The sequence below is a fragment of the Marmota flaviventris genome, chromosome 7, assembly GCF_047511675.1.
Source record: "Marmota flaviventris isolate mMarFla1 chromosome 7, mMarFla1.hap1, whole genome shotgun sequence".
Classification (NCBI taxonomy): Eukaryota; Metazoa; Chordata; class Mammalia; order Rodentia; family Sciuridae; genus Marmota; species Marmota flaviventris.
This window is the reverse complement of record NC_092504.1, coordinates 53,244,819-53,269,825: the sequence shown is the minus strand read 5'-3', so window position 1 is coordinate 53,269,825 and position 25,007 is coordinate 53,244,819. Positions and strand designations below refer to the sequence as shown.

At 36.3% G+C, this 25,007-nt stretch overlaps 1 protein-coding gene across 1 annotated transcript in view; it reads left to right on the top strand.

The window, feature by feature from the left end:
- Positions 1–24,390, top strand: part of LOC114102097 (transmembrane protease serine 11F) — a 66,758-nt gene extending 42,368 nt beyond the window's left edge. Inside the window, exons 4-10 of the mRNA XM_027947351.2 lie at positions 9,062–9,129; positions 10,732–10,895; positions 14,029–14,067; positions 15,071–15,272; positions 16,865–17,124; positions 17,590–17,732; positions 24,232–24,390. Coding sequence (XP_027803152.1) covers positions 9,062–9,129; positions 10,732–10,895; positions 14,029–14,067; positions 15,071–15,272; positions 16,865–17,124; positions 17,590–17,732; positions 24,232–24,390 — 1,035 coding nt within the window. The remainder of the gene's footprint in view (positions 1–9,061; positions 9,130–10,731; positions 10,896–14,028; positions 14,068–15,070; positions 15,273–16,864; positions 17,125–17,589; positions 17,733–24,231) is intronic.
- The last annotated feature ends 617 nt before the right edge of the window (positions 24,391–25,007 follow it).

The following is a 25,007-nucleotide window of genomic DNA, read 5'->3' as shown; positions in this document are numbered from 1 at the left end:
CATATCTGTTTGGGCTATCTTTACTGGGCCAGATGGAGGGTGTGTGGTCTGTAGGTGTGGAGTCAGTGGTCAGTACCAGGGATTTATCTTTACTGGGCCAGATGGAGGGTGTGGGGTAAGTTTTAGGGTGGGATCAATGCTTTGGCCTCTTCCCAGAAATTGTCATTTCAGACTATATGGATATCTTCTCCCCAGGGTCTGTCTTGTCACGGGGAAAGATAGTGACTCCCTCATTCATTCTCACTGGGCCACATTATTTTGGGGTTTGTCCTTTACTATACCCAACATTAGGTATTTTTGGTTCTTTGTTTTTCTATGTCAAGTAACACACACACACACACACACACACACTTCTTCATATTGGGATTTTGATTTAACTTGTTTCAAATCTAGAGTCCAATGTAAAGATAATTGATATCTCAATTTATTTAGAATTTATTTGATGTTTTCAACAAAACGTTTGTTTCCTTAAAAGTCTTAGTCATTCTTAGTTAGACTTAATCCTAGGTACTTATTTTTTTGTATTTACTGGTTCTATTGGCTGAAACTCTTGGATTTTTGTCTATTTTGGTAGGTACTAGGGATTAAACTCAGGGTACTTGGCCGCTGAGCCTCATCCCCAGCCCTATTTTGAACTTTATTTAGAGACAGGGCCTCACTGAGTTGCTTAGCACCTCACTTTTGTTGAAGCTGGCTTTGAATTTGCAATCCTCCTGCCTCAGTCTCCCAAACCACTGAGATTATAGGTGTGTACCACTGTGCCTGGCCTCTTTTAGATTTTTTTTAGAGCAGATGAATTCTTCCCTTGGCTGAGTTCTCTTGACTCAGAGTGCTGTGTAGTAGTTCTCAATAAAGAGTAATTTTGTCCCCAAGAAGACTTGGGAAGATCCAGAGACACTTTTTGTTGTCACACTATGGGGAGGGGGTATTAAGGGCATATAGTATGTAGAGGCCATGGAGCTTCTAAAGACCCTACAATTCAACAGGACAGGTTCCCTCCCCACAATAAAGAATTACCTGGCCCCCAATGTTAATGGCCAAGGGTAAGAAACACTGGTCTAGTCTGTGTCGTCTCCCACTTTATCAGACTCTTTTTTCCCCCATTGGCATGAGTTGAATCTCTGTATACTAAAGAAATATCTCTTATTTTTGTCAGCATCATGGGTTTAGCCTTATTTTGATATATAATATAATTTAATGGGGTCTTCAAAAAAGAGAAATTACATGTCATTTTGTCAAAATGTCATTTTGAACCAAAATCTCTTCATTTACATGTATCAAAAATTAGCATTTTAAAATTCCCTAGTCCTTAGAATTATTTCTTTTATAATAATACCTTCATACTCCAGAATGTTTTATTTCCCTTTCTCTTTGTCATTTCTCATGCTATGCCAATGCTCTTCTTTAAGGACAGTAAATAAAATAAGGTGTTTATGCAGTAAGGGCTTGTGCATAGCAGGCAAGCATGAGTTTTTTAGCTGACTCCAATATTTTTTGTGATGACAGTAATATGTTGGTCTTTCATCTTTTGTCACCAGAAACTATTAGACTAATAGCTTCTCAAAATGTAAAAATTTGGGCTGGGGTTTTCGCTCACTGGTAGAGCATTTGCCTGGCATGTGTGTGGCCCTGGGTTCGATCCTCTGCACCACATAAAAATAAATAAGATAAAGATACTGTGCCCAGCAAAAAAATTAATATTTTTTAAAAATGTAAAAATTATCACATGTTGTTCCAGTCTTAATTACTATTCCTTTTGGCAGATTCTTTTCCTGATTTTAATAGATTCTTTCCATTCCAGACAAATATAGATTTGACTTTCATGATTATTGAAGATAATGATATAAAAGCATAGCCTATAACTCATTCATCCATCTATCCATTTACCTGTTAAGCCATCAATCCATCAATTAATTTGCCAAAGTATTTGTTTAATGAATATTTAGCAGATGCTAAACTCTAGAGTTCTTTCAAATGAAGGGTATTATAAAAACCATGCTATGTTTTATTAGTGGCCAAGAAAGTAGGTGGTAAATAAAACATATCCATTTCTAACAATTTCTTAACATTTTTAATTATTATTAGTTTAAATCATGTTTCTTCAGGAAAAAAATTTTAAAGATAGTCATTGTCTTTAACAACTTTCTGTTCTCCAGAGCCCACCTGAAATCCCAGAGCTAGATATGTGCTAGGGTTTATCATGAAACTGTTTTGCTTAAAAACTGGATGTATATTTCAACAATACTTCATTGTTTTTGGCAGACTTAAATGTGACAAATATAGTAATTAAAGATAGTAATTGTTTACATACCAAGAATTGCTCATTAGATTAAGTTTAAGGACTATAGTATGACTCTAATTTGATGCAATACAAAAAGGACTTACTGAGTGCTCATCCCAAAACTAGCACTGTACTAGATGTCATTCTAAAACAGCCCCATTTCCATTTTCTTCTTGGGAGCCTCAGGTAATTAGTGAATTTCTGCCAGGAGTCTACATTTCAAAGCTGTAAAAACTTGTTTGTTTAGGTTAAAATAAATATAAATAGCAGTTCTGATATTTTTCCATGATATCTATAATATATTGGCTTTGCTTTAGAAATACATTCTCAGAATAACCCCAGAACTTAATACTATAAATGAATGAATTGACAATCAAAATGCTATGCTGCATTTTTAATGTCAATAAAGACATTATTTAGAGCCTACAGATGCTGGCTTTATACTTGTCTAACCTCATCTTTCAATAACAGCTTCCATAAAACCTTTTTGTGTAGGATTATTATGTTAAAAAATTACAACATAGTTTAAGGGACCATCTTTAAGTTTATTCTTTCTTTTTCTTTTTTTCTTATTTCAAGGAAATAGCACTTGCAATACAAAAACTCCCTTGAAAACACCTAATATTAAAATTAATATTAAAGTTTATTCATCATTTTCCTAGTTATAAGCTACATCTCATCTAAAAATCAGAAATGTAAGATTTCAGATCTTCCAAAAAAAAAGAAAGAAAGAAAGAAATAGAGACAATGAAATAGATTGCTAGCACAGCATTCTCTAGCTCCAACTGAGTAATTCTTGTACAGGTTTGATCCCAAGAATCAGGATCTGTGATTGAATGTTCTTAGTTAAGTGGTTCATTAACTAAGAGCTTTCAAGAAAACATTGTAAGGAAGTTGAGACATCAGAAAAAAGCAAAGGAAGAAGCTAGACAAAGATGTGGTTTCAAAAGTGCTGTCTCAGCTGATTTCTCTTGGAGGGATAGGGCTTAGAGTACATCACAGAGGTGGTTCTTTGCAAAACTATGAGGGCTGGGCTGTCTGTTTTACACTGAAAAGGTTTTCCCAGGGAAGGTGGAGCATTACCTCCCAGATATCACTGGGCGTGGTGCAGGTCAGGCAAGGGCAAGCCTCTGGGGAAGTGCAGGTATGAGTTGATATCAGTCAATACTTACAGAAGCTGGGGATGTGTACACACATCCACTGACTGCAGTTGGGTAGAAAGCAAATACATGCTACAACTCTGCTTTCATCACAATTCATCAACATGTAAGTGAATCCAACTTCTTAAGAAATTTCTAAATAAAAAAAGATTTTCATTTGTTTGCTAAGCAATATAAACACTAAATCCTCATTGGCCCAGGCTTGTAGATCACCCAAGGTGTGATCCTGGTTTGCTTCTCTTTCTTCTGGTCATCTGTAAATGATTTCCTCCATTTCCATAATAGGACACTTTTGGTGGCAAATAACAGAAACCAAATTAATAACTTAAAGTAAGATATTTAGATAAATAAAATAAAGACTACTGGAAAACCCTAAAGACTCATCTGGCTTTGGGTATGACTGAGTTAAGGAGATCAAACCAAGCCTTTGGGCTTTTATTCCTCCTTTTGGTTATTCTCTACATGATAGTTGTGATAGCTAATAGCTGCTTTATATTTGCATTTTCCTAGGTTAGAATTGAAGCAAGAAAAAAAAAATTTTCAAAATTGGCCTTGAATGCATTTTTGAAGAAGCAGTCTTGTCAACTGGTTGGCCTAATTTACATTAAACACTGTTACCAAGAGGACAAAACTGTGCCACCCTTATGGGATGTGGGAAAGGGAGGCAAATTTATCTCCTTTTGAACCATGTGGATAAAGCTGTGTCATACCTGTGCATTTGATAGTCTACTTGATATTTCCACTTGGATTTCTCAGAGGCATGGCAAAATTACAGTGTCTGAATTTTATTATTTCCTCGTCCATCGTCTCACTCTATAATTTGGTTCCTGCTCAGCAAATGTCATCTCTGTCCACCTAATTGCTAGAATGCCTATGTTTCTCTTGTCCTCATGTCTAATTCATTCACAAGTCATGTTTCTATTTCCAATTAATTCTTTCCATTCTGTACCTACCTAGTATCTTCCTTTATATGGGCAAGTCGCAGTTATCACTAACATCTACATAGAAGTCAGAATGATCTTTGAAAACATATTTTGTTATTTATTTGATTAAAATTTCACAAATGGCTTCCAAATGTACTTAGAATAAAATTCAAGCTCCTCACTAACTGTGGCTATCATTTCTTCATTTTATATACTTTGCTGCTTCCTAACTGTGCTCTACACATATTGGTCTTCTTTAGAATTTTCCGTATACTCTTTTTCCACTTGGAAGATTGCCCCACGACCCTGCTTTCTGTTGGTCACTGTTCATCTTTCAGATATCACTTAAATATCACCTATTTTCAGAACCCTTCCTCTATTACAGTTTGATAATTTATGTGTCTTGATTCTGTCTATCTCTCTATTCTAGGAATTTGGGGCCTACACGTTTTTGTTTAATACTCTATCACAGTGTTTCTACATCGTCTATCACAGTGACTCAACATTGGAGATTCATCATTGATTGCGTTGAATGAAAAAATAAATGACAAAAATGAAAAAAAAAGATACACACATATAATGAAAGGATCACCAAGGGGTCCAAAAGCCAGTATTTTTTTTTCCTCACAATGTTGCTTTAGTTTAACCACAGCTGGAAATTCAATCATTAGTGAAAATATTACTGTACACCTACCTTGTACAAAGCTGTGAAGAATGCCAAGGTCAATAAAGTTTGGTCCCGTCCCTAAAAGAGTTTATAATATTGTTTCTATATGGAAGTTTATGTGTGGGAAAGAATACAAAAAAAATTTAGATAATACATGATATCAGAACTGCCCCCGTACAACATATAATTGCCAAAATGTGTGACTTGAATGATCAGTATTTTCTGAAATCAGAGAAGGGGAAATCCCTTTGAGGTAGTAGGAAACTTTCCTGGAGAAGAAAGGGAAAAGGAATCAGTTTGATGGTTTATTTTTATCTTTGCTGGTATATATTCCACTGAAAGTAACAGGAATCCTAAAGAATTTGATTTACTTATTTTCATGGATGGACCTCAAAGGGATTCCCTAGCTGGCATCTAGAAACTGCCAGCATCTAACGACTACTGATCTTTCTTAAAGACTTAATGTGCATGTAGTTCTCAGCCAGAGGAAAGATGCAAGCTCAGGCTTGCCAAAAACAGTAACTGGGTAGGTACCAGACCTCTTAGTCAGAGCCACCCACATTGTTCCCAAATTTTTAATGCTGGAGTTCAAATCAAGGACTACAATTAGGTTCTAGTTTTATGGTGAATAAGTGATTTTATCAGCACTATAGCCACTATCTTTTTTAAAGGGAAATAATAACTAGTAAAATCATCCTCCCCCTCAAAAGTAGACAACTGTATTCAAGTATGTAACTAAGGGTTTTCTGTGACAATCAATGTAGTTAACACAAGATCTAAAGCCAGATTCCCTGGGTTCACATATCAGAACTACCACTTCCTGTACCACCTTAAACAAGTTTAAGCCTACTGAGCCTCAATTTCTTCATCTAAAAATAGGGCTGATGAGAATAGTACTTTCCTCCCAAGATAATGTGATGTTTAAAGAAAGGAATCAGTTTAATCCCTGCCATGGAGCATTGACTTAATACATACGAATCAGTGGTCACACACCATTGTAATTTACTAGGTTCTACACGTTTTTAAATATAAATCAATGCCTTAGGAGACCAGTGTTTGATCATATCAGGGTTTGAACAGATTCTTGGAATTTTTTTATACTCTGATATGATAGATTCCTCATCCTTTCCCAAAGTGTCATATTTAAACAGTTCAAAATTTCAGAGGACACTTATCTAAATGAAGTTCTTGAAATTAAAATTGATGTTTCTTCCCATTCTTTGAAATATGGAAATGATTGAGCTCAGAGAAGTTCAATGAAAGCCTAACTAGCATGATTCAGAACTACTGCAACCCTTGGGATGACCATCCTTGTGGACTTATCCCTGGGGACTCTTAGCTCCCACACTGTTTTGGGGAGTTACACTTGGAAACTTTACCGTGTTGTTGATTCTTAATTAAACTCATTTATTCATTCATTCATTTACTTATCAGCCATGCCAGAAGTGTTTATACTAGGCCTGACAATGTGTGGAGCACTGGAAATATAAGTATGAATCAGATACACTCCGACTTCACACAGCTCATAATCTATACCAGGAGAAAGATTATATATACCAGTGCAAAAATTGCTATAATAGAATCATGGGCAAGATTGCCGGGGTGGCCTAAATAAAGGAGACAAAGTAGAAGCTAACTTAGTTGTCATTGGAGTTCTCAAGGAGACCAAAGTTTAATTGAAGAAATTCACTTAGGGGCAAAAAAGTGTGTTATTGGAAGAGGTAATTGAATGTGCAAAATCATTCAGGTGCCAACCAACCTAGTGTATTAGAAGAGAGCAATTGATTGGTAGCCTTGCCTTCCCCACCTCATGCACATCCTGGGATTCTGTGACAGCCAGAATAGGACCAGCTCCCTGGCTGAGGCAGGGACAGGGTGAGGGAGGGATGGGGGCCTGGGTGGTGAGTGCCCCTCATCTGTCCCCTCCCCCACCCTAGCAATGTGTGCACTGGGAACTTTTGCCAGCAGGGCCAGGTTGTCTCCCCACCTCTGCCTCTTGCTCTTACTCTCTTCAGATGGGCACCCAGCCATTAAGGCCTCTTTGCACATCCACTTGTGGATCCCTGGAGTCACCCCAGACAGAATCTGACTGGCCTATGGGTCAGTCCCCCGCCAAGGCAGTTGTCTATAGGATCCTCAAAGGAGCTCTTCCCAGGACTTGTGGCAGGAGGCTGCTGAGCTAGCTGCATTCACAGGCTTTGTGTTCTTAGCATAGTCCATGATGTTTGTTATTAGCACTGTCAGTGGACATCTGGGCAAAATTGAGGGAAATGCTGTGAAGCTTACTGTTTTGGTTGTGAATGCTGTTGGGATTTCATCTGAAACCAAATTAGCTTTGGCTTGTGACACACTAATGTGTCAATCCTTTGGAGACAAGAACGTGAAATGCATGAGGATCATTCTTCAAAGAGGAACCCTCATCTTGATGTCGTGTGGTCTACCTTACTGGGCTATCCTCTTCAATATGGAGGATATTCTCTAGCTCTTAAAACCCTGAAGTCTTTAGGATAGTCTAAATTTATATAATTTTATTCCTGCTCTTCCAGCAGCATTCCTGTTCCAGCTGCAGACAAGATATATATGAAGTGAGGTCATCACTGTGCCTCATGACATTACCAGGATCACAGTGGATGTCCAAAATGTGAGCATGAATGTGCTCTTGTATGCCCTGGACCTTAGGGTAATAGGTTCTGCCAAAACCACTTCCTAGTTCTTCCTGTCTGCTCTGTGTTTTTTTTTCCTCATTGTTTGGTGGAAAATATTCTACATTCATACCTGGGGAGGTTGGACTAGGAACTGTTTCCAAAAGTGGACATCTGGCATCAAGCTAGCTAATTCTCAGAATGTTCCTGGTGTACATGGAATGGTGGACCTTCGCGTTTGGACCCTTCTTTGCAGCACTGGTTGATGTGGAACAGTTAGGAGTTCAGGCCATCATTTATGAACTAGCTAGGCTATGTATCAACTAGCTAGAGCTATCATTGGTTATTAGTATTATGAAGGAACAAATGAGGGGAGAAAAGATAGGGTAGAACCACATAAACTTGAGTTTCTGAGGACTAGTTTTAAAAATAGCAATGAAATAGAAGCAAGGGAGGTAGATTTAATATTTAGGAGGTCAAATCTACTTGACATTGTTACTAATTCAGAGGAATGGGGTGGGGGAGGGAGGAATCTTGTGGGAAGGGAGATAATATTTCCTGTTCTCAAAGGATACAGTAATAGAGAGCAAAACTTGTTTCCAATATGGACCTTATATAAACTTGCATGAGTCTGTAAGTTCTTCTGTCAATCCAGTGCTCTTCCACTCTAAGGCAGTGCTTCAATGGTCAACTGGATTCCTTTAGGGAATCAGGACTATTTAGGAAATTAGTTCACTGAACATACAAAATATTTCAAAGTTTCATGCTGGAAAATTGAGGAATGAAATACTCTTGGTATGAAGTGTGATGAAACTTATAATCAACCCCTGTACCAGTTGTGAAATCTGAGAGCATAGAGATATGACTAACAATGTGAGGAGTGTCAGTCACATGACAGATGTTATAAGTTATGACAAATGATCTAGTAATGGCATAATAATTTAAGAAATCAACAAACATAGAGTAGTGGACTAGATGGCATACTCCGTATTGAGTGCAGAAACAGGATGGGCTTTTTTAGAGATAAAGATGCTTCTTTTAAAAATAGCACATACTTTAATTCATTTGAAAGTGATTAAAAATAACATTATCAGTCATTTCCTAGAAAGCAGACTGGTTGAAATATGTGACATAATTTTATTAAATTCTCAAATCAACTCTTTGAGGCAGATGTTGTTATCTCAGTTTACAGAGACTTTGCAAAGTTGAAAAATTTTGTTAAGTTTGTTTAGTTCCGTAAGAATTAAAACTCAGGTTAGACTTACCATTGTTTAAAACCAATCTACGTGATGAGTGATTAACTAAAAACTTTCTTTTCCCAAGTCTCTAGTTAACACAAGGAGTAACATTTTTCTTAAGACTAATACATTTTTTTTTTTTTAAATCAGATGTCTAGGATATTCCGACGTTCTTCTGGAGGGGGTAGATTTATCAAATCTCATGTTATCAAAATAAGGTATGTAAATTTGGTTTGTAACTTCAAACCAGTACTGCTAAGATGAAATATTTAATCAACATGGTTTCTGAGCTGCTCTTAGCAATTCTGTGTAGAGACACAAAGATTTCAAAAAACTCAGGTTATGTGACCTAACCATTTCCCAACCACAATAGAAAGATGTAAAGTGTGCAATGACAAAAGAGTCTCTTACAAAAAAAAAAAAAAAGAGAGAGAGAGAAAGAAAAAGATACAGAAAGGGGAGCGACGGGACTATGAACACCAATGTGCCTCGTAATCAAGGAGCTAAATAGAACTTAAGTTTTTTAAAATTTTCCTTATTTACAGTTACACAACCATCAGACTATGACTTTCTGTGCAATAGGTTTTTCTTTAATGCCAGTGCATATTTGATATTATTTTAAATGTCTTTTTATTTTGATGTTTTTGTGAAAGGTAATATATTTAAATTAAACATGAATTATTATCAGAGACTAAATTACTAGAATCCCGTTTTTGTATGTTTGAAAGATTCTATACTGGGTTTCTATACTTAGATTCTATACTGTTTTGTTTTTGTTTTTGATGTGTGTGTGTGTGTGTGTGTATTTGTAAAATTTGTTTACTTGGTGGTGATAAAGTAAATACACATATGATTAAATGATTAAGGGCCTTATCCCTATTTTTCACTCTTGCCCTTCTTTCTTTTGTTTCTTTACTTTTCTTACCCTTCTCCTTTTCCTATCTCTCTTCCTTTCTTTGTTTCTTTTATCATATAAGTTAAATTCATTCTGAAAAAGGTTATTGGAGGCTTTCTAGTCCTACACATCACAATACGTATTATGTATTTGAATCATTGATCAAATTATCTCCCTTTACAAACTTCTTTCTCTAATTCTCCATCTATTAACTGGTCATGAAATGCCTAAATATCAGTGCTTTAATACAATACAATTTTATTTCACTTCCTGGTGAAGTCCAAAGAGGCAGAAATGGGGACAATGTGTGCCAGGCTCTGCTGGTGGTCATTGTGGGATGGAACTGCCCAAAGGACCTTCCACTTCCAATTGGCAGACCAAGGAAGAACAAGAGCATGGAAAATAATATGGGAGTTTTATAAATAGTCAGGCCTGGAAATGGGGGAATATTGCTTCTGCCCACATCCAATTGTCCAAAATTCATTAGATCATTTCAGTCAATTTCAAGAAGGGTTAGAAATGAAGTCTAGCTCTGTGTTGAAGAAGCAGAGGACATTGGGTTTGTCTCTGCCACACCACTCTGAAGAATAATGACCTCAGTTACAAATTCTGCTCATAATTCTTTAAAAAGCAAGTCGTGTAAATACATGTAAAGCATGATTTCATGAATATGTCTTCCCAAGAATCTCTCTAAACCCATTAGCTTTGGAAGGACGGAGGAAAAGATTTTTCAGAAATATCATTTACCTAATATTTCTAGCATGTTACCTTTCCTTCCAACACTTCCTGATCATTACACAGCCATTCTTATTCCCTTTATCTAGAAGTAATTTAAAAGCATTATCATATATCATCCATTATGTTTCTTTAAATTCAGTGATTCTGAATAGGTAATGTCACCATTTGTCTGCTGTTTTGCTCTTAGTCCAGATGAACAAGGTGTGAACATTCTTATGGTGCTCATGTTTCGATACCCATCTACTGACAGTACTGAAATAATCAGGAAAAAAATTGAAAGGAGTTTTTACCAAAGTCTGAAGATCAAACAATTGCCCCTGACCATAAATAAACCATCATTTACACTCACACGTAAGTCTTTTTCTTTAATTTCTTTCTTTTTGGAGGGGTACATTTTTGTAGTTCCCTTCAATCTCAATTTCCTTTATTTTTCAAAAGAATTTGGTCAATGTATTCTCTCATTTAAAGAATTCACTACTGATAAATATATCAATGTGGAATTAAAGTAAAATAAATATTCACTATGAAGGGAAATTTAGTGTTACTTTCTTTACATTTTACTAGGGTCTTTTGATAAAGTTTCTAATTTTTTCCCATATAATATGATACTTGGATCCTTACAAAAGCACCAAAGGGTAGCTACTATTTTCACTACTTATAGGTAAGGAAACTGAGAAGTTCTGAGACATAGGATAAGCAAACCTTGGGGCTAGAATTAAACATAGGTATTGTGAATCTGGGGGTTCATTTTTATAGTGTCAAAGAAACAGACATCTTTATCAAGGTGTGCCTGCCTAATAATAAGTGACATGAATTGTAAAGAGGTCCTGTATCTTGTTCCCGATTAAAACTATTTTTCACTTATTTTCTTATTGTTTTCACATACGTGCACACACATACAAATATTAGGAAAGTTCTTTTTGTTTTTCCCCCAAAGTAGAAGAAAATTAAGTTTAGAAAGTTTAGGAAACTAAAATGAAAATCACCTTACATCTAGTTGAAATCCAAGCCAAGAGGCATTTTTATTTTCCTCTACAACATACAATTAGTAAATAAAATGGTGTATTTCAAATAAGATTTTAAGTGTCAAGGACAGGAACTGTATTTTTATCTTCTTACCTCTGACTCCAATTGTAGCATACAACTCACATGAAATAGGTATTTCAGCTCTGTTCCTTATTTTACGTTATGTATTTCCAAGGTTAGTTATTTCAAATTTCATAAAAAATGTTTTATAAAAACATTTCATAAATGTTGAGATAGAATCTCTCCAGATATTAGGGATAACTTTTCTTGAAGTCATTAGAAATAATGAAGAGTATGGTATTCACCTTGATTGTTAATCAGCTATATTCCAAAATAAAATATAATTTTTTCTAACATTCTGTAAAGGGAGATCTCAAATTTAATCTCAACTCCTGATAACTGTTCTTAAGGCATAATCATATCTTCTAAAGCAAAATATCAATTTTAATAGTTTATTGAGTTTTTTAAATGTAGACTTTTTTATTTTACAATTATAAAAAGTAATTTTGGGCCTTGCTGGTCATGCACAGAGTCTTTTTATTATACAGGTTGTTTTAATGCCAAAATAACTATATTCTATGATCATGCTCAATCATGCATATGTTTTCTTCTGCCATATACATATCATTCATTAAAAACATAGACATATCCAGGAAATCCCTAGAAGGGATTGGGGCTCACATCCCTCTGTGAGATGTTATGGCTCAGAACAGACTGCCTCAAAGTATGGTGCCTTGTCATACTGATTATTTTGAACCAAAGGAAATCAAAAGGGCCTGAGAAACAGAGTATGGTGGCATAGCCTCCTCCAAAGACTATTCAGCCTGAGACAGGAGGATTACAAGTTGGAGACCAATCTTAGCAACTTAACAAGACCTAATTTAACTTAGTGAGACCCTATCTCAAAATGAAAACTTTAAAAGGCCCGGGGATATAGTTCGGTAGTAAGGTGCTGCTGGGTTCCACCCCTGGTGCCATTGAGAGAGAGAGAGAGAGAGAGAGAGAGAGAGAGAGAGAGAGAGAGAGAGAGAAGAGAGATTTTTTTAAAAAGGCTTTAGAAGTGAGATCTTTCTGAAGATCTTTCTGTCCTTCTCCATCCCTTCTTTCTTTTGCTGGCCTTTCTCCTCCATGGTAAGTCATAGAAGCTAGAACTCTTCTTTCCCCAAACTAATGGTAAAACCTAAAAATATTATTCTAACCTTCCCTTGCCCTTCTTTGTAGGAGTTGGCCATAAATAAATTCTCTGACCTATGATTTCTAACTATAGATCACAAAACCTTTTTTCCTGAGGGGCCTGCCCTACACGCAGGAAGAAGGAACTTCACCTAGAGAGGTTAAGAAGACTGAATTGTCAGGCCCTGCTGGGTCGGTCCCCTGCCCACCTTAATGCATTAGCATTAGTTCACACCCTTCAGTTCGGTACATTTCTACAGTACCTGACTGTTCATTCTTCATTAGACACAAGAATAAAAATAGATGGTTTTCCCTGGGTTTTTCAATCTGAAGACTCCAAGATACAAGCACTTTTTTTCCATAAATGCATATACTTTCTCCTGTTAATCTACCCTTGTCAATTCTATTTCAGGAACCCTATAAACCTTTAACCTATAAAGGTTAAAGAAACTTTTCACTTCTTACAAGGGAAAGTCATTTTCCTTGAGAAAAGCACAGTATAATTCTCCATTTTCTCTGACAAATAAAACAAAATAAATGGCCACCATACCAACACAAATCCAATGTAGCTGAGTTAAGAAGAACAGGAAAAAGTAACTCTGAAAGGAAAAATGTCTTGAAAGGAAAAGATGTCTTGAAAGAGAAGCATAAAGTACAGTGAGAGTTTGTGCATGGGTGGGTTCTTTGGACTGTTGTATGTGAAAGAGCTCATGACTTGAGTCACAAACTTACCTAGCACTCATCAGGAGGAACAATCCTCAATGAGAGAAGGTTATCAATTTACCTAGACTAAATCCCTACCTTTTGTTAGACCAGGGCCTTGAAATTGGGCCCCAAGGGATCTATGGTACCTTTTGCTTCTTAGAGATGCCCCCTGCACTCTGGTCATTGGGAAGTTGCTTTAAACCATATAAGTTTGGTAAACACTAACTACAATGGGACTCGAGGTTGTTTCTCTAACTTATACTGGGGCCTTCAAAGAAAGTAACCAGGCATATTCATTCCTATTCTTTCTCTCCTGATTTTCTGATTTCTTTTTCTGTTTCTGAAGCAAAACTAGAAAATAAAATGCTCTCTGATTTTATTTTTAAGTGAAATTTTACACTTTGAACCAAAGTAGAGTACAGGGTTATTTGTATATTATTTGGTTATAAAAACATCTTATACCTCTTGAAATATAGATGTCTCAGATAATTAACTTTTCAATTAATGATAATTTAACAATATAACGTGAAAATGCAAATATGTTATTCTTCCAACTAACTTGTGTTTTTGCTTCTTCCAGCTATTGACAGCAAAAAGATGAGGAATCTTCTCAATAGTCGTAAGTTTCAAAATCCACAATTAACTATTTATTTCACTGTAAAGATAATAAGAACCACAGAAAAATCAGAAGTATAATTTACTAAGATTTTTTTGCTCATTTATATTTTTATAAACCATGTATTCCTTTAATTATACTTTGCTATTTTTAAGAATTAAGGTTATATTCATAACTTTATACTAAATGTAACTTGAACTTTTATGATCCATGGGATGAGTTAAAAATTACATAGTATTCCAGATATTACATTAATACATTCTTTAAATATTTCTCTTTTAATATTCTCTCACAACTCAAGAGAGTGTTTTAAACTGGTAATAAATTGAGACTTTGTTATTTTTTTTTCAGTTTTCTTGCATTTTAATGGAATATCTGATATGCACATTTTCTGCCCCCTTCTCAGCCCTGCCCACCCCACCCATGAAAACTTTGGGTCTTTTGTGGACAAATTTTTGATACTCAGTAAATTATCTATTTATTGATAAAATACAAGTCAAAATGTCTGGGTAACGGTCAAAAGAACAGAAATCTTTTTCTGCACTTTAGAGCTGCCCCACTCACCTGTCTTGGTTAGAAAAGCCCAAGCCCATGGCAGAGTGCTTGTCCAGTCTGGCTGTGTTTTCCAGTTTCTGAATCTATTCTGCACTAAATTAAAACTGTCCTTTCTTGTAATTTAATCTCATTTATGATTTAGTTTACATTATCCATCTATATATGTTTCATAGAAAGATGGAAATCAATTCTTGGACTGAGTGCCTCCAAATGTTGGTAATATTTCTTCTGAGCCTCAATATAATTAGTAAGAGCTGTACAAAATATAAAATAACCTCAGAGGTTGAGTGCTGGGAATGGTTTAGAGGGCTGAGACAATAAATTTTCTAAGTATCTCCACACAATACAAATGTGTGTGTGTGTGTGAGTGTGTGTGTGTGTGAGTGTGTGTGTGTGTGTGTGTGTTTCCTCCTTTTTCCTTTTTCAACTAACATATATTTCTGTGTGACAGGCTGTGGAATAAGGATGACATCTTCAAACATGCCATTACCAGCATCGTCTTCTACAGAAAGGATTGTCCAAGGAAGAGAGACTGCTATGGAAGGGGAGTGGCCATGGCAGGCCAGCCTGCAGCTCATAGGGGCAGGCCATCAGTGTGGAGCCAGCCTCATCAGTAACACATGGCTGCTCACAGCTGCTCACTGTTTCCGGAGGTAAGTTTACCAGGCTTTTATGAACGTTATTTCCCCAGTCTTCTCTGGCCTTTGATTCAATGCATGGGAAGGGCCCAATCTCACTATTTTGTCCTCTGCTCTACTCAATATGTACCTGGCACTGTCCCATAAATGCATCATGCTTGCTCTATGTCCCATCCATGATGCTTGGTTTGAATTATTGGTAGTTCTTACCATGGATTCCCCTGTGTCATCATGATTCCGGTACTATCTTTCCTATGATATCAGATGATTTTAGTGCAAAGATTAAATATTATACATGTAACAAGTGTAATCTCTTCCATATACTCAAAGTCATCCATTTCTGTTCTGTCCTTTCCTCCCAATTAATTCCTCTAACTTCCCTCTGTTAATATTCAGTGTGACTTTAGAAATAATAAAAAATGATAATAAATATCCCTCTTGATACTCTCCATTCTCACTGCATTATCCAAGAAACCCTAGTGGGCTTGTATAATTTGGAGAGGTGGAAGTTGGGCAAGACCTGCTATTTTGTCACACTGCCCTCACAATAGCAAAGGCTGGTCATTTATAATCCAGCGGGAGCTATCTCCTTGGGCTTTCACAGTTGTAGCTCTCAAAATTTAGCTGTGTCAATTCTATACACAGACATACACAGGCACCCTATTACCCCGGGAGATAAGGGAAATAACCATCTTTTCATCCAGAAGTTTTATCCTCAGGGTATAGAAAATTTTCCTTTAAAGTCTCAAGATAGAAAGGTTCTGAATAAAGCCCCTTTGCCTGGCCTGAGCCACTATTTGTATACCCTTCTAGAGAATCCTATCCTTGGTGATCCAAGATTGTTTTCATTCTTCTAAGGGTAATAACCCAAATGATTCCAGGATATTTACACCATTTTTTATGTGGTAGACATAATGCGAATGACCTAATGAATTTATGGTGATTGTCTGTCACTCCCTCACTGAGAAGAGACTCACTTATATATATTTATGAGACCCAAAAATAACTAGCAACACGCCTTAGAGGTGAATTTGAATCTCCCTCACTTGTTAAGGCTTTCTGATTTACTCATGTTCTCATATCCTACTAATCTTTGTGCTTCTCTTTTTGTGAAAGTGTTATCCTCTTTAGTTTATAGTGGATTTCTTTTAAAGTAAACTAAAAAAATAAAACAAACAAACAAACAAAAATCAGAATTATGGCTTTACAGAATGAATCTTTAAATAATGAAGAATATAAGCTGTAATGATTGAAATACTTGCTTCAGTAGGTCTCTGTATGCTGACAGACATACATGGCAATTGGCTATTGAGCTTGATAAAGTAAAGATTACTGGTGACTTTGAAGAGAGATATTTGGTAGTGTAATTGGAATGGGAAAGGATTCAAGAAAAAATGGATGGAAGATAGGGTGCAGTATGTTTAAAGACCACTTTTAGGAATTTTTTTAATGAGAAATATGAAGTTGATGGTAGTTGTGATGAAAATGATGATATTTTTAAATATGGAAGACAAAATTATAGTATAGTTTACACAGATAATAATACGCCAAAAAAATTAAAAGGTAAGATTTGTTGTGCTTAACTTTATTTTTTAAAATTTTTGTAGGAATAAGGACCCAAGTCAATGGATTGTGACTTTTGGTACAACTATAACACCACCTGCTGTGATACGAAGTGTGGGGAAAATTATCCTCCATGAAAATTACCATAGAGAAACGAATGAAAATGACATTGCTTTGGCTCAGCTCACAACTCGAGTTGAATTTTCAAATATAGTCCAGAGAGTATGCCTCCCAGATTCATCTATGAAGTTGCCACCTAAAACCAGTGTTTTTGTCACAGGATTTGGTTCCATTGTAGATGATGGTGAGTGGTTTCAATCTAATTTTATGCAGCTATGTCCTGGTATCAATGAATTTCCTTGGTCTGAGTTTCCTTATACCAAAAATATACCAGTTGGACAAGACTGATGTGATCCATCGTTATGAGAATCTCATGAAAACTGTAGAAACTCCCCTCATTAAAATATACATGTGTAAAATTTGCATATATTTTAATATTTTCTATAATATACAAATATGTAAAATATATAATATTTTGTACACAGTTTTAAGGGTGCCCTGAAAGATCCACCAATATGATACAAAATTGGGTTGTGATTATTATTTTTCTTTGTGTGAACTTACTATATAGAACATAAACTTAAGGAATAACTGAAGTTAAAAAAATATCCTTGTGATTTTGCTCCTAGAAATATATAACAATGCAGTCTCTCGTGTCTTGTATATGATTATATTAGAAATACACATTGTTTGTTTGTTTGTGTAACAGGACCTACACAAAATAAACTTCGTCAAGCCAGGGTGGAAACCATAGGTACTGATGTATGTAACAGAAAGGATGTGTATGATGGCCTGGTAACTCCAGGGATGTTGTGTGCTGGATTCATGGAAGGGAAAGTGGATGCGTGTAAGGTAAGGCTAAAGTCAAGGCCAAAACTTTAAAGGAAAAGTTTTCATTATATATTTTTAACTCTGGCATATATTTTACCTGGAAGGAAAAAAATGTCATCTACTTCACTAAGAGCTAAGTTTATCTAATATACAAATATTATTGTATTATGTTTAGTGTGTGCTAAGGCAAAAACAAAGAACTTGCTGGGGGCTGGGGATGTGGCTCAAGCGGTAGCGTGCTTGCCTGGAATGCGTGGGGCGCTGGGTTTGATCCTCAGCACTACATAAAAAAATAATAATAAAATAAAGATGTTGTGTCCACCGAAAACTAAAAAAAAAAATATTAAAAAAAAGAACTTGCTGCATGTTATTTCATTTAATATAATGAAACATAAGCAGTACTATAATTATTCCTATCTAACAAATTAGGAAATTAAAGGCTTGCTCCATATTTCTGTTCACACAATTACTTTTATGATCTATTGTTGCTTTCTCAAAGTCATAAACAAAAGACAAGGAAACCTCTTCTCTGAAGGGCACATCACTCATGTCTTCATAACCTGTCAAATATGTTATCATCCCCCAACATCTAAAACACTCCACTCCCCTTTGTCCCTCTTACACACTGTAAACTTTGTCATCTAAAACATGTTTCCTCTCAACCTCAAACTCTGCAGTATCAATACTGACCCATTTAAATGGTGGACTCTTAGTTCCTACATTTCCTTTCTGGTGATTGAGGCTTTTCCTCAGTCACCTTAGACCCTATTCTTTTTTTTTTTTAGGGATTTAAATCTTCTTATTTTAATTAGTTACATATGACAGTAGAATGCATTTGTGCACTTCAATATATCATACATAGAAGGGATATAATTTCTCATTTTTCTGAGTGTACATGTTGCAGAATCATATTGGTCATGTAGTCACATATATACATAAAGTAATAATGTCTGTTTCATTCCTATCCCCACATCCCCTCCCCTTCCCTCCATCACTACCTAATCTAAGGTAACACTATTCTTCCCTAGTGCCCCCTGCCTTATTATGAATTAGCATCCACATATTAGAGAAAACATTCAGCCTTTGGTTTTATGGGACTGTCTTATTTCAAACTTAGCATGATATTCTCCAACTCCAACCGTACTGGCAAATGCCATAATTTCTTTCTTCTTTAAATCTGAGTAATATTCCATTGAGTATATATACCACATTTTCTTTATCCATTCATCTATTGAGGAACACCTAGGCTTGTTTCATAGTCTAGCTATTGTGAAGTGAGCTGCTATAAACATTGACATGGCTATGTCAATATGGGTATTTTAAGTCCTTTGGGTATAAACCAAGTAATGGGATAGCTGGGTCAAATGGTGGTTCCATTCCCAATTTTCTGAGGAATCTCCATACTGCTTTCCATAGTGGTTGCACCAATTTACAGTTCCACCAGCAACATATGGGTGTACCTTTTCCCCCACATCCTTGCCAACATTTATTGTTGTCTGTATTCTTGATGATTGCCATTCAGACAGGGATGAGATGCAATCTTAGAATAGTTTTGATTTGCATTTTTCTAATTGCTAGAGATGTTGAACACTTTTTCATATATTTGTTGATCAGTTGTATTTCTTCTTCTGTGAAGTGTCTGTTCAGTTCCTTAGCCCATTTATTGATTGGGTTATTTGTTGTTGTTATTTATTTATTTATTTATTTATTTATTTTGGTGTTAAGTTTTTTGAGTTCTTTATGTATCCTAGAAATTAATGCTTTATTGGAGGTGCATGTGGTAAAGATTTTCTCCCAATATGTAGGTTCTTTTCTCACGTTATTAATTGTTTCCTTTGCTGAGAAAAAGCTTTTTAATTTGAATCCATCCCATTTATTGATTCTTGATTTTACTTCTTGTGCTTTAGGAGTCTTGTTAAGGAAGTCAGATCCTAGGCCAATGTGGTAAAGATTTGTGCCTATTTTTTCTTCTCTTAGGCACAGGGTCTCTGTTCTAGTGCCTAAGTCTTTGATCCACTTTGAGTTGATTTTTATGTAGGGTGAGAGATAGGGTTTAATTTCATTTTGCTACATATGGATTTCCAGTTTTGCTAGCACCATTTGTTGAATAGGCTATTTTTTCTCCATGAATGCTTTGGGCACCCTTATCTAATATGAGATAACCATATTTATGTGGGTTTGTTTCTGTATCCTCTATTCTGTACCATTGGTCAACGAGTCTATTTTGGTGCCAATACCATGCTGTTTTTGTTATGATAGCTCTGTAGTATAGTTTAAGTTCTGGTATCCTGATGCTGCCTGCTTCACTTTTCTTGCTAAGGATTGTTTTATCTATTCTGGGTCTCTTATTTTTCCAAAGAGATTTCATGACTGCTTTTTCTAGTTCTATAAAGAATGTCGTTGGGGTTTTAATATGAATTGCATTAAATCTATATAATGCTTTTGGTAGTATGGCCATTTTGACAATAATAATTTTGCCTATCCAGGAGCATGGAAGATCTTTCCATCTTCTGAGGTTTTCTTCAATTTATTTCTTTAGGGTTCTGTAGTTTTCATTATAGAGGTCTTTCATTTCTTTTGTTAGCTTGATTCCCAGGTGTTGTCTTTTTTTTGAGAATATTGTGAATTATATATCTGGCCTTGTTATCATAAACACTTTCATCTTCAAAGGCACAAATTCCCATTTTCTATTTGACTAGCAACCCTGTATTTCCCCTCTGCCCACTATCTTTCAGTTGTTCCTGGTTCCTTATATATAATCTGGAGGAAAGAGCTACCTCTTCCATGCTTTTTTGGTGTTCTTTGGCAATGGCAGTTCACTATTTATTCTCACCTGGACTTCTTTTGGGGCCAGCTGTTAGTGATTCCATCCAACTCGTATTGTGTTCGCTAATTGTAATGGGATGTTACCTATGCTCTGTGGTCAAGTAGAACTGCTAGCTGTGCTCTGTTGTCTAGTGAGACCATTGGCTGGAATCTGTATTAAAGCTGAACTATTATTTGGACTCTGTAATTGCTCTATTTGGGCAGTGTTATAGGTTGACTTTCCTGGCTAACCTGTTCTGCAGTTGGATATCTATAGTTGGGCAGGGCCATGTTCTTGGCTCAGAGGCTGGGAAAGAGCTCTGAGATCATTACTAAATCTTGTGAGCATAGGTGAAGAAAAGCCAGAGGCTATGTTACACAGATATATATGAACATGGGGTTGTCTCCTGTCCTACTGTAGACTTAAGCAGAGTACCAAGGCTTGGTAGCATAGCATTTCAGATGATAGGCTTGGGCAAAGTCAGATGCTTTCCTCAGCAGACATTCACTGACCTGGTCTTGACTTCTGCCTTGGCAAGGACTTTTGGAGACATTCAGGGTTTGGATGTGTTAATGCTTAGCAGTTGGATATGGGTGGGGTCAAATGTTCACTCAGTAGATATTCACCAACATATTTCTGCCTTAAAGTTGGTGGAAGAGTTAAGGAGAGCACCAGAACACTGGCTGGGGAATCTAGCCAGGGTCTCAAGTCTGGGAGACCCATTTACCATGTTTCCTGCAGCTTGATGCTATTGGCTATGCTCTGGTAGTGGTGGTATGCCCCCCACCCCACCCTATGGCCAGAATACTGAGTCACCAAGATTAGCCCTCTGGTCACTGTGAGCACCACCCAAGTCCTTTTGTTTCTAACTTACCTCAGTTAGTCTAGCTTTGCTGATACTTCCAAAGTTCCAATGGGGTGGGACATGAGAGGGTCTCTTATGTTGGTACCCAGAATAGTGGGGAAGCAAATGCCTGTTTCCACCTCTTTCCTCCCACTACAAAAACAGGGTCCCATAGAATCCCCTGTGTGTGGTGCTATGCTGGCTTTCAGGAGGGCCAACATGGCCAAAATGGAACTGCTCCTGTTATACTTCTTGTATTGCTGTCCTCAGTTCTGTGGTCCAAAAGGGTGTTTCAGTCTTATTCTCAAACTCTTGATATTCATGAGAAAATTCTCATGTAGATAGTTGCTGGTGGAATTTCTGAGGGAAATTTCTGAGCAGGAAAATTCTTATTCCATCTTGCTGACATCACTCCTACCTGTTATTTAAAAAAAACAAAAACAAAAACAAAAAACTTGTGCGTATACTCCAAGTTTATTGTTGCTCCTTCTGTGTGTGTGTGTGTGTGTGTGTGTGCGTGTGTCTGTCTGTCTGTTTGTGTATCTGTCTTCTTCCTCTCTGTGTTTCTTGACTTGCACCCAAGCAGTTAATTGCTCCTGAAAAAAAAAAGAACCTCACAGAGAACCTTAGTTTCACTAGAGATTCCAGATAACAAAGCTGATGGTTCTGTTCTGTTTCATGTTTGTTGTTGTCTGCTTTCTTGTTTTGTCCCCCCCCCACCACCACCACCCGATCTACCATTGTCTGAAATTTAATTAATTTCCACTTTTTCCTACCCCTTACTTTCAGCAAATGGCTGTTTTCCAATTTTTGAAGAAACCATAAGAGGGGAATTTCCCCCATTCCCAGAACCAAGCATGCCGTCCTTTCTTTGCTTGGACGCACTGCTTCCACTTTCAGCTTAGATCTCAACAGAGTAGCTATCTCTTCTCTAAAGTTCTCTGCTTATGTTCTCACTGGCCATTTGTGGAAGATTACACTAGCAATTACTTCCTTTTTATGTTTATAATCAATGCTTATCTTACACTAGATCCTTCTTTACTCAGATGCTTTAAAGTAGGGGGGAAAATCTCTTTCTTGACTGAGATGCTTCCAGATAGCATCCTGTCTTGTTACTTTATTTGGGGAGAAATATTTGGGAAAAATTTGACACTAATTTTCTTCACACCAAATAATTTTTTTAAACTATTTCTATATGATTTTTGCCTTTTTACATCAGCAAAGTAGCTCTTTCTAAACTTTCCAATGACACACCAATGGCATTCATGTTTTTAAAATATTTGTGATCCTATTCTTTCTGGGTTTAGTAGCAATATTTTATGATGTTCATCACTCCCTTTTCTTCGAACAGTGTCTTCCCTGATTTGTAATTATTTTCAACCCAGCTTTCCTATTCCATATGCAGTTGATGATCTAATCCCATGCATTTTACCTTCTTCAATATATCTCCATCACTATCTTTCCATGGCCTTCCTCCCCTCTTTCTGCCTTCCTTCCTCTATCCTCAGTAGACGCTATCAGCCATCCTGTTAATTACCCAATTTTTATTCTTAAGCTCCTCAGTGCATTAATCAAATGAAAGCCAGCTTGATTTCTAACAAGATGCAAATCTGGTCATGTCAAACCCCTCCTTAAAATACTTCAGTGGCTTTCTTTTTTATCTTCAAATACAAAACAAAACAAAGAAACACACCTACACAAGACCCACGGGGCTCTGCATGGACTCATCACCCCCTATCTCATCACATAAAACTGGCCTGCCTTGTTCTCCTCTTTCCACACCCCACCCCAGCTACATGTAGGCCCTTGAACATTCCAGGATTCTTTATGCACAGAATATTTGCAATACTGTTCTCTCTGCCTGGCATGCATTTCATCTCCATTTTCTTTTTCATGGTCAACCTCACTTCCTTCAGAAATCAGCTCAGTTACGATTCATGGGGGAAAACTTTCCTTTCTCGCCCATCAGTCACATTCCCCTATTGTAATATTTCCATAGCACATATCACAGTTTTAATTTTGCATTTTTGTTAACACTGTATTCCAAACATCCCTAAAAATTGCTGGGACACATAATAGGAACTCAATAAACAGTTGAGAAAAGAATAAATTAAAGAGTAAGTGGCAAAGGCTCAGAAAGGTAAAGTATTTTACCCAAGATTACATAGTCAGTAATTAATGGAACTAGACCTAAAACTCAGGCAGTTCAACTACTAAGTTCATACTTTTAACCTCTATGTGTATATCTGTTTATTTATTTAATTTTCCCTGTTCCAAACAGATTTAAAGGAACATCTATAAAATTCAACAAGAAAACATGAATTAGAAAGAGTTCATTAAAAGAAAAGGAGACCAAGAATAGGTCTAATAAAGTAGTCAAGCTAACAATATTCAAGAGAAATCATTGAAATTTTCAATCACAAATAATAATTTTACATTTAGCATTTTTATGAACAAAATGTTACTAAATCAAACTAATCAAAAAAAAAATCCAGGGGTTGGGGTTGTGACTCAGCAGTAGAGCACTTGCCTAGCATGTGCAGGGCACTGGGTTCAATCCTCAGCACCACATTAAAAAATAAAATAAAGGTATTGTGTCCAATACAACTAAAACAAAATATTTTTTTAAAAAAATCCAAAGATTATGGATCAGACATAATGTAACCATTCCATGTAAATTAGTTACATTCCATGTAAAATTTTAGCACAAAATTGAAAGAAACATTGTATAGTCTATGTATAGTCTGGCTGTGTGTTTTATGTACCAAATTTTGTTTTATTTCCCCTGTGGAAAAGAGATGATTACAATAATCATTCTACGACTTAAATTGGAATTAACAATTTCAAATATGTATTTGCTTTTATTCCAGGGAGATTCTGGTGGACCTCTGGTTTATGATAATCGTGACATCTGGTACATTGTTGGTATAGTAAGTTGGGGACAATCATGTGCTCTTCCCAAAAAACCTGGTGTCTACACAAGAGTGACTAAGTATCGAGACTGGATTGCCTCAAAGACTGGTATCTAGCATGGATGGTCCATGAGTTACACTGACGGCAAGTAGAACTGAAACATCTACATCTTTTATATTATCATTTAGACTCATGTGGTTTGAATCAGTGCTTTTGCTACATGGCGAGAAACTCTTGAGACCTGAACCAATCTAATATTCTGAGGTGGATCTTGTGAATTTTTGAACAAACTCTACCTCGAGGGAAGAAGACAACACACATGACAGTTAGCACTGATTCCTCACTCACCTGGGAAACTGTGATAGTTCTTAATGTGATAAATACTTACAAGTGGTGTAATTCCTTGATGGAAGATGGGGATCATCATTTTTCACAGGATATGAAGTGCTGCCAGGCTGTCACAATCTTACCTTACTAACACCTGAAGCATCAGGGATTCTTCTAGCAAAAAGTCAAACAGCAGTCTTTCCTGAAGATTCAGAGCTTCAAGATTCTACACTGGACATTTCATAGCTGGAATGGAGGATCATGGGATCTGCAATATAACTTGAACTTTAACCTGGGTTTATATATAGCAGTACAGAGCATTATCATGTATCTGAACTTGCCATTAATACTGCATTAGGCACTCAAGGACTAGCTTCCAGAAGCATGTTGTGTTGTTAAGAAGCAT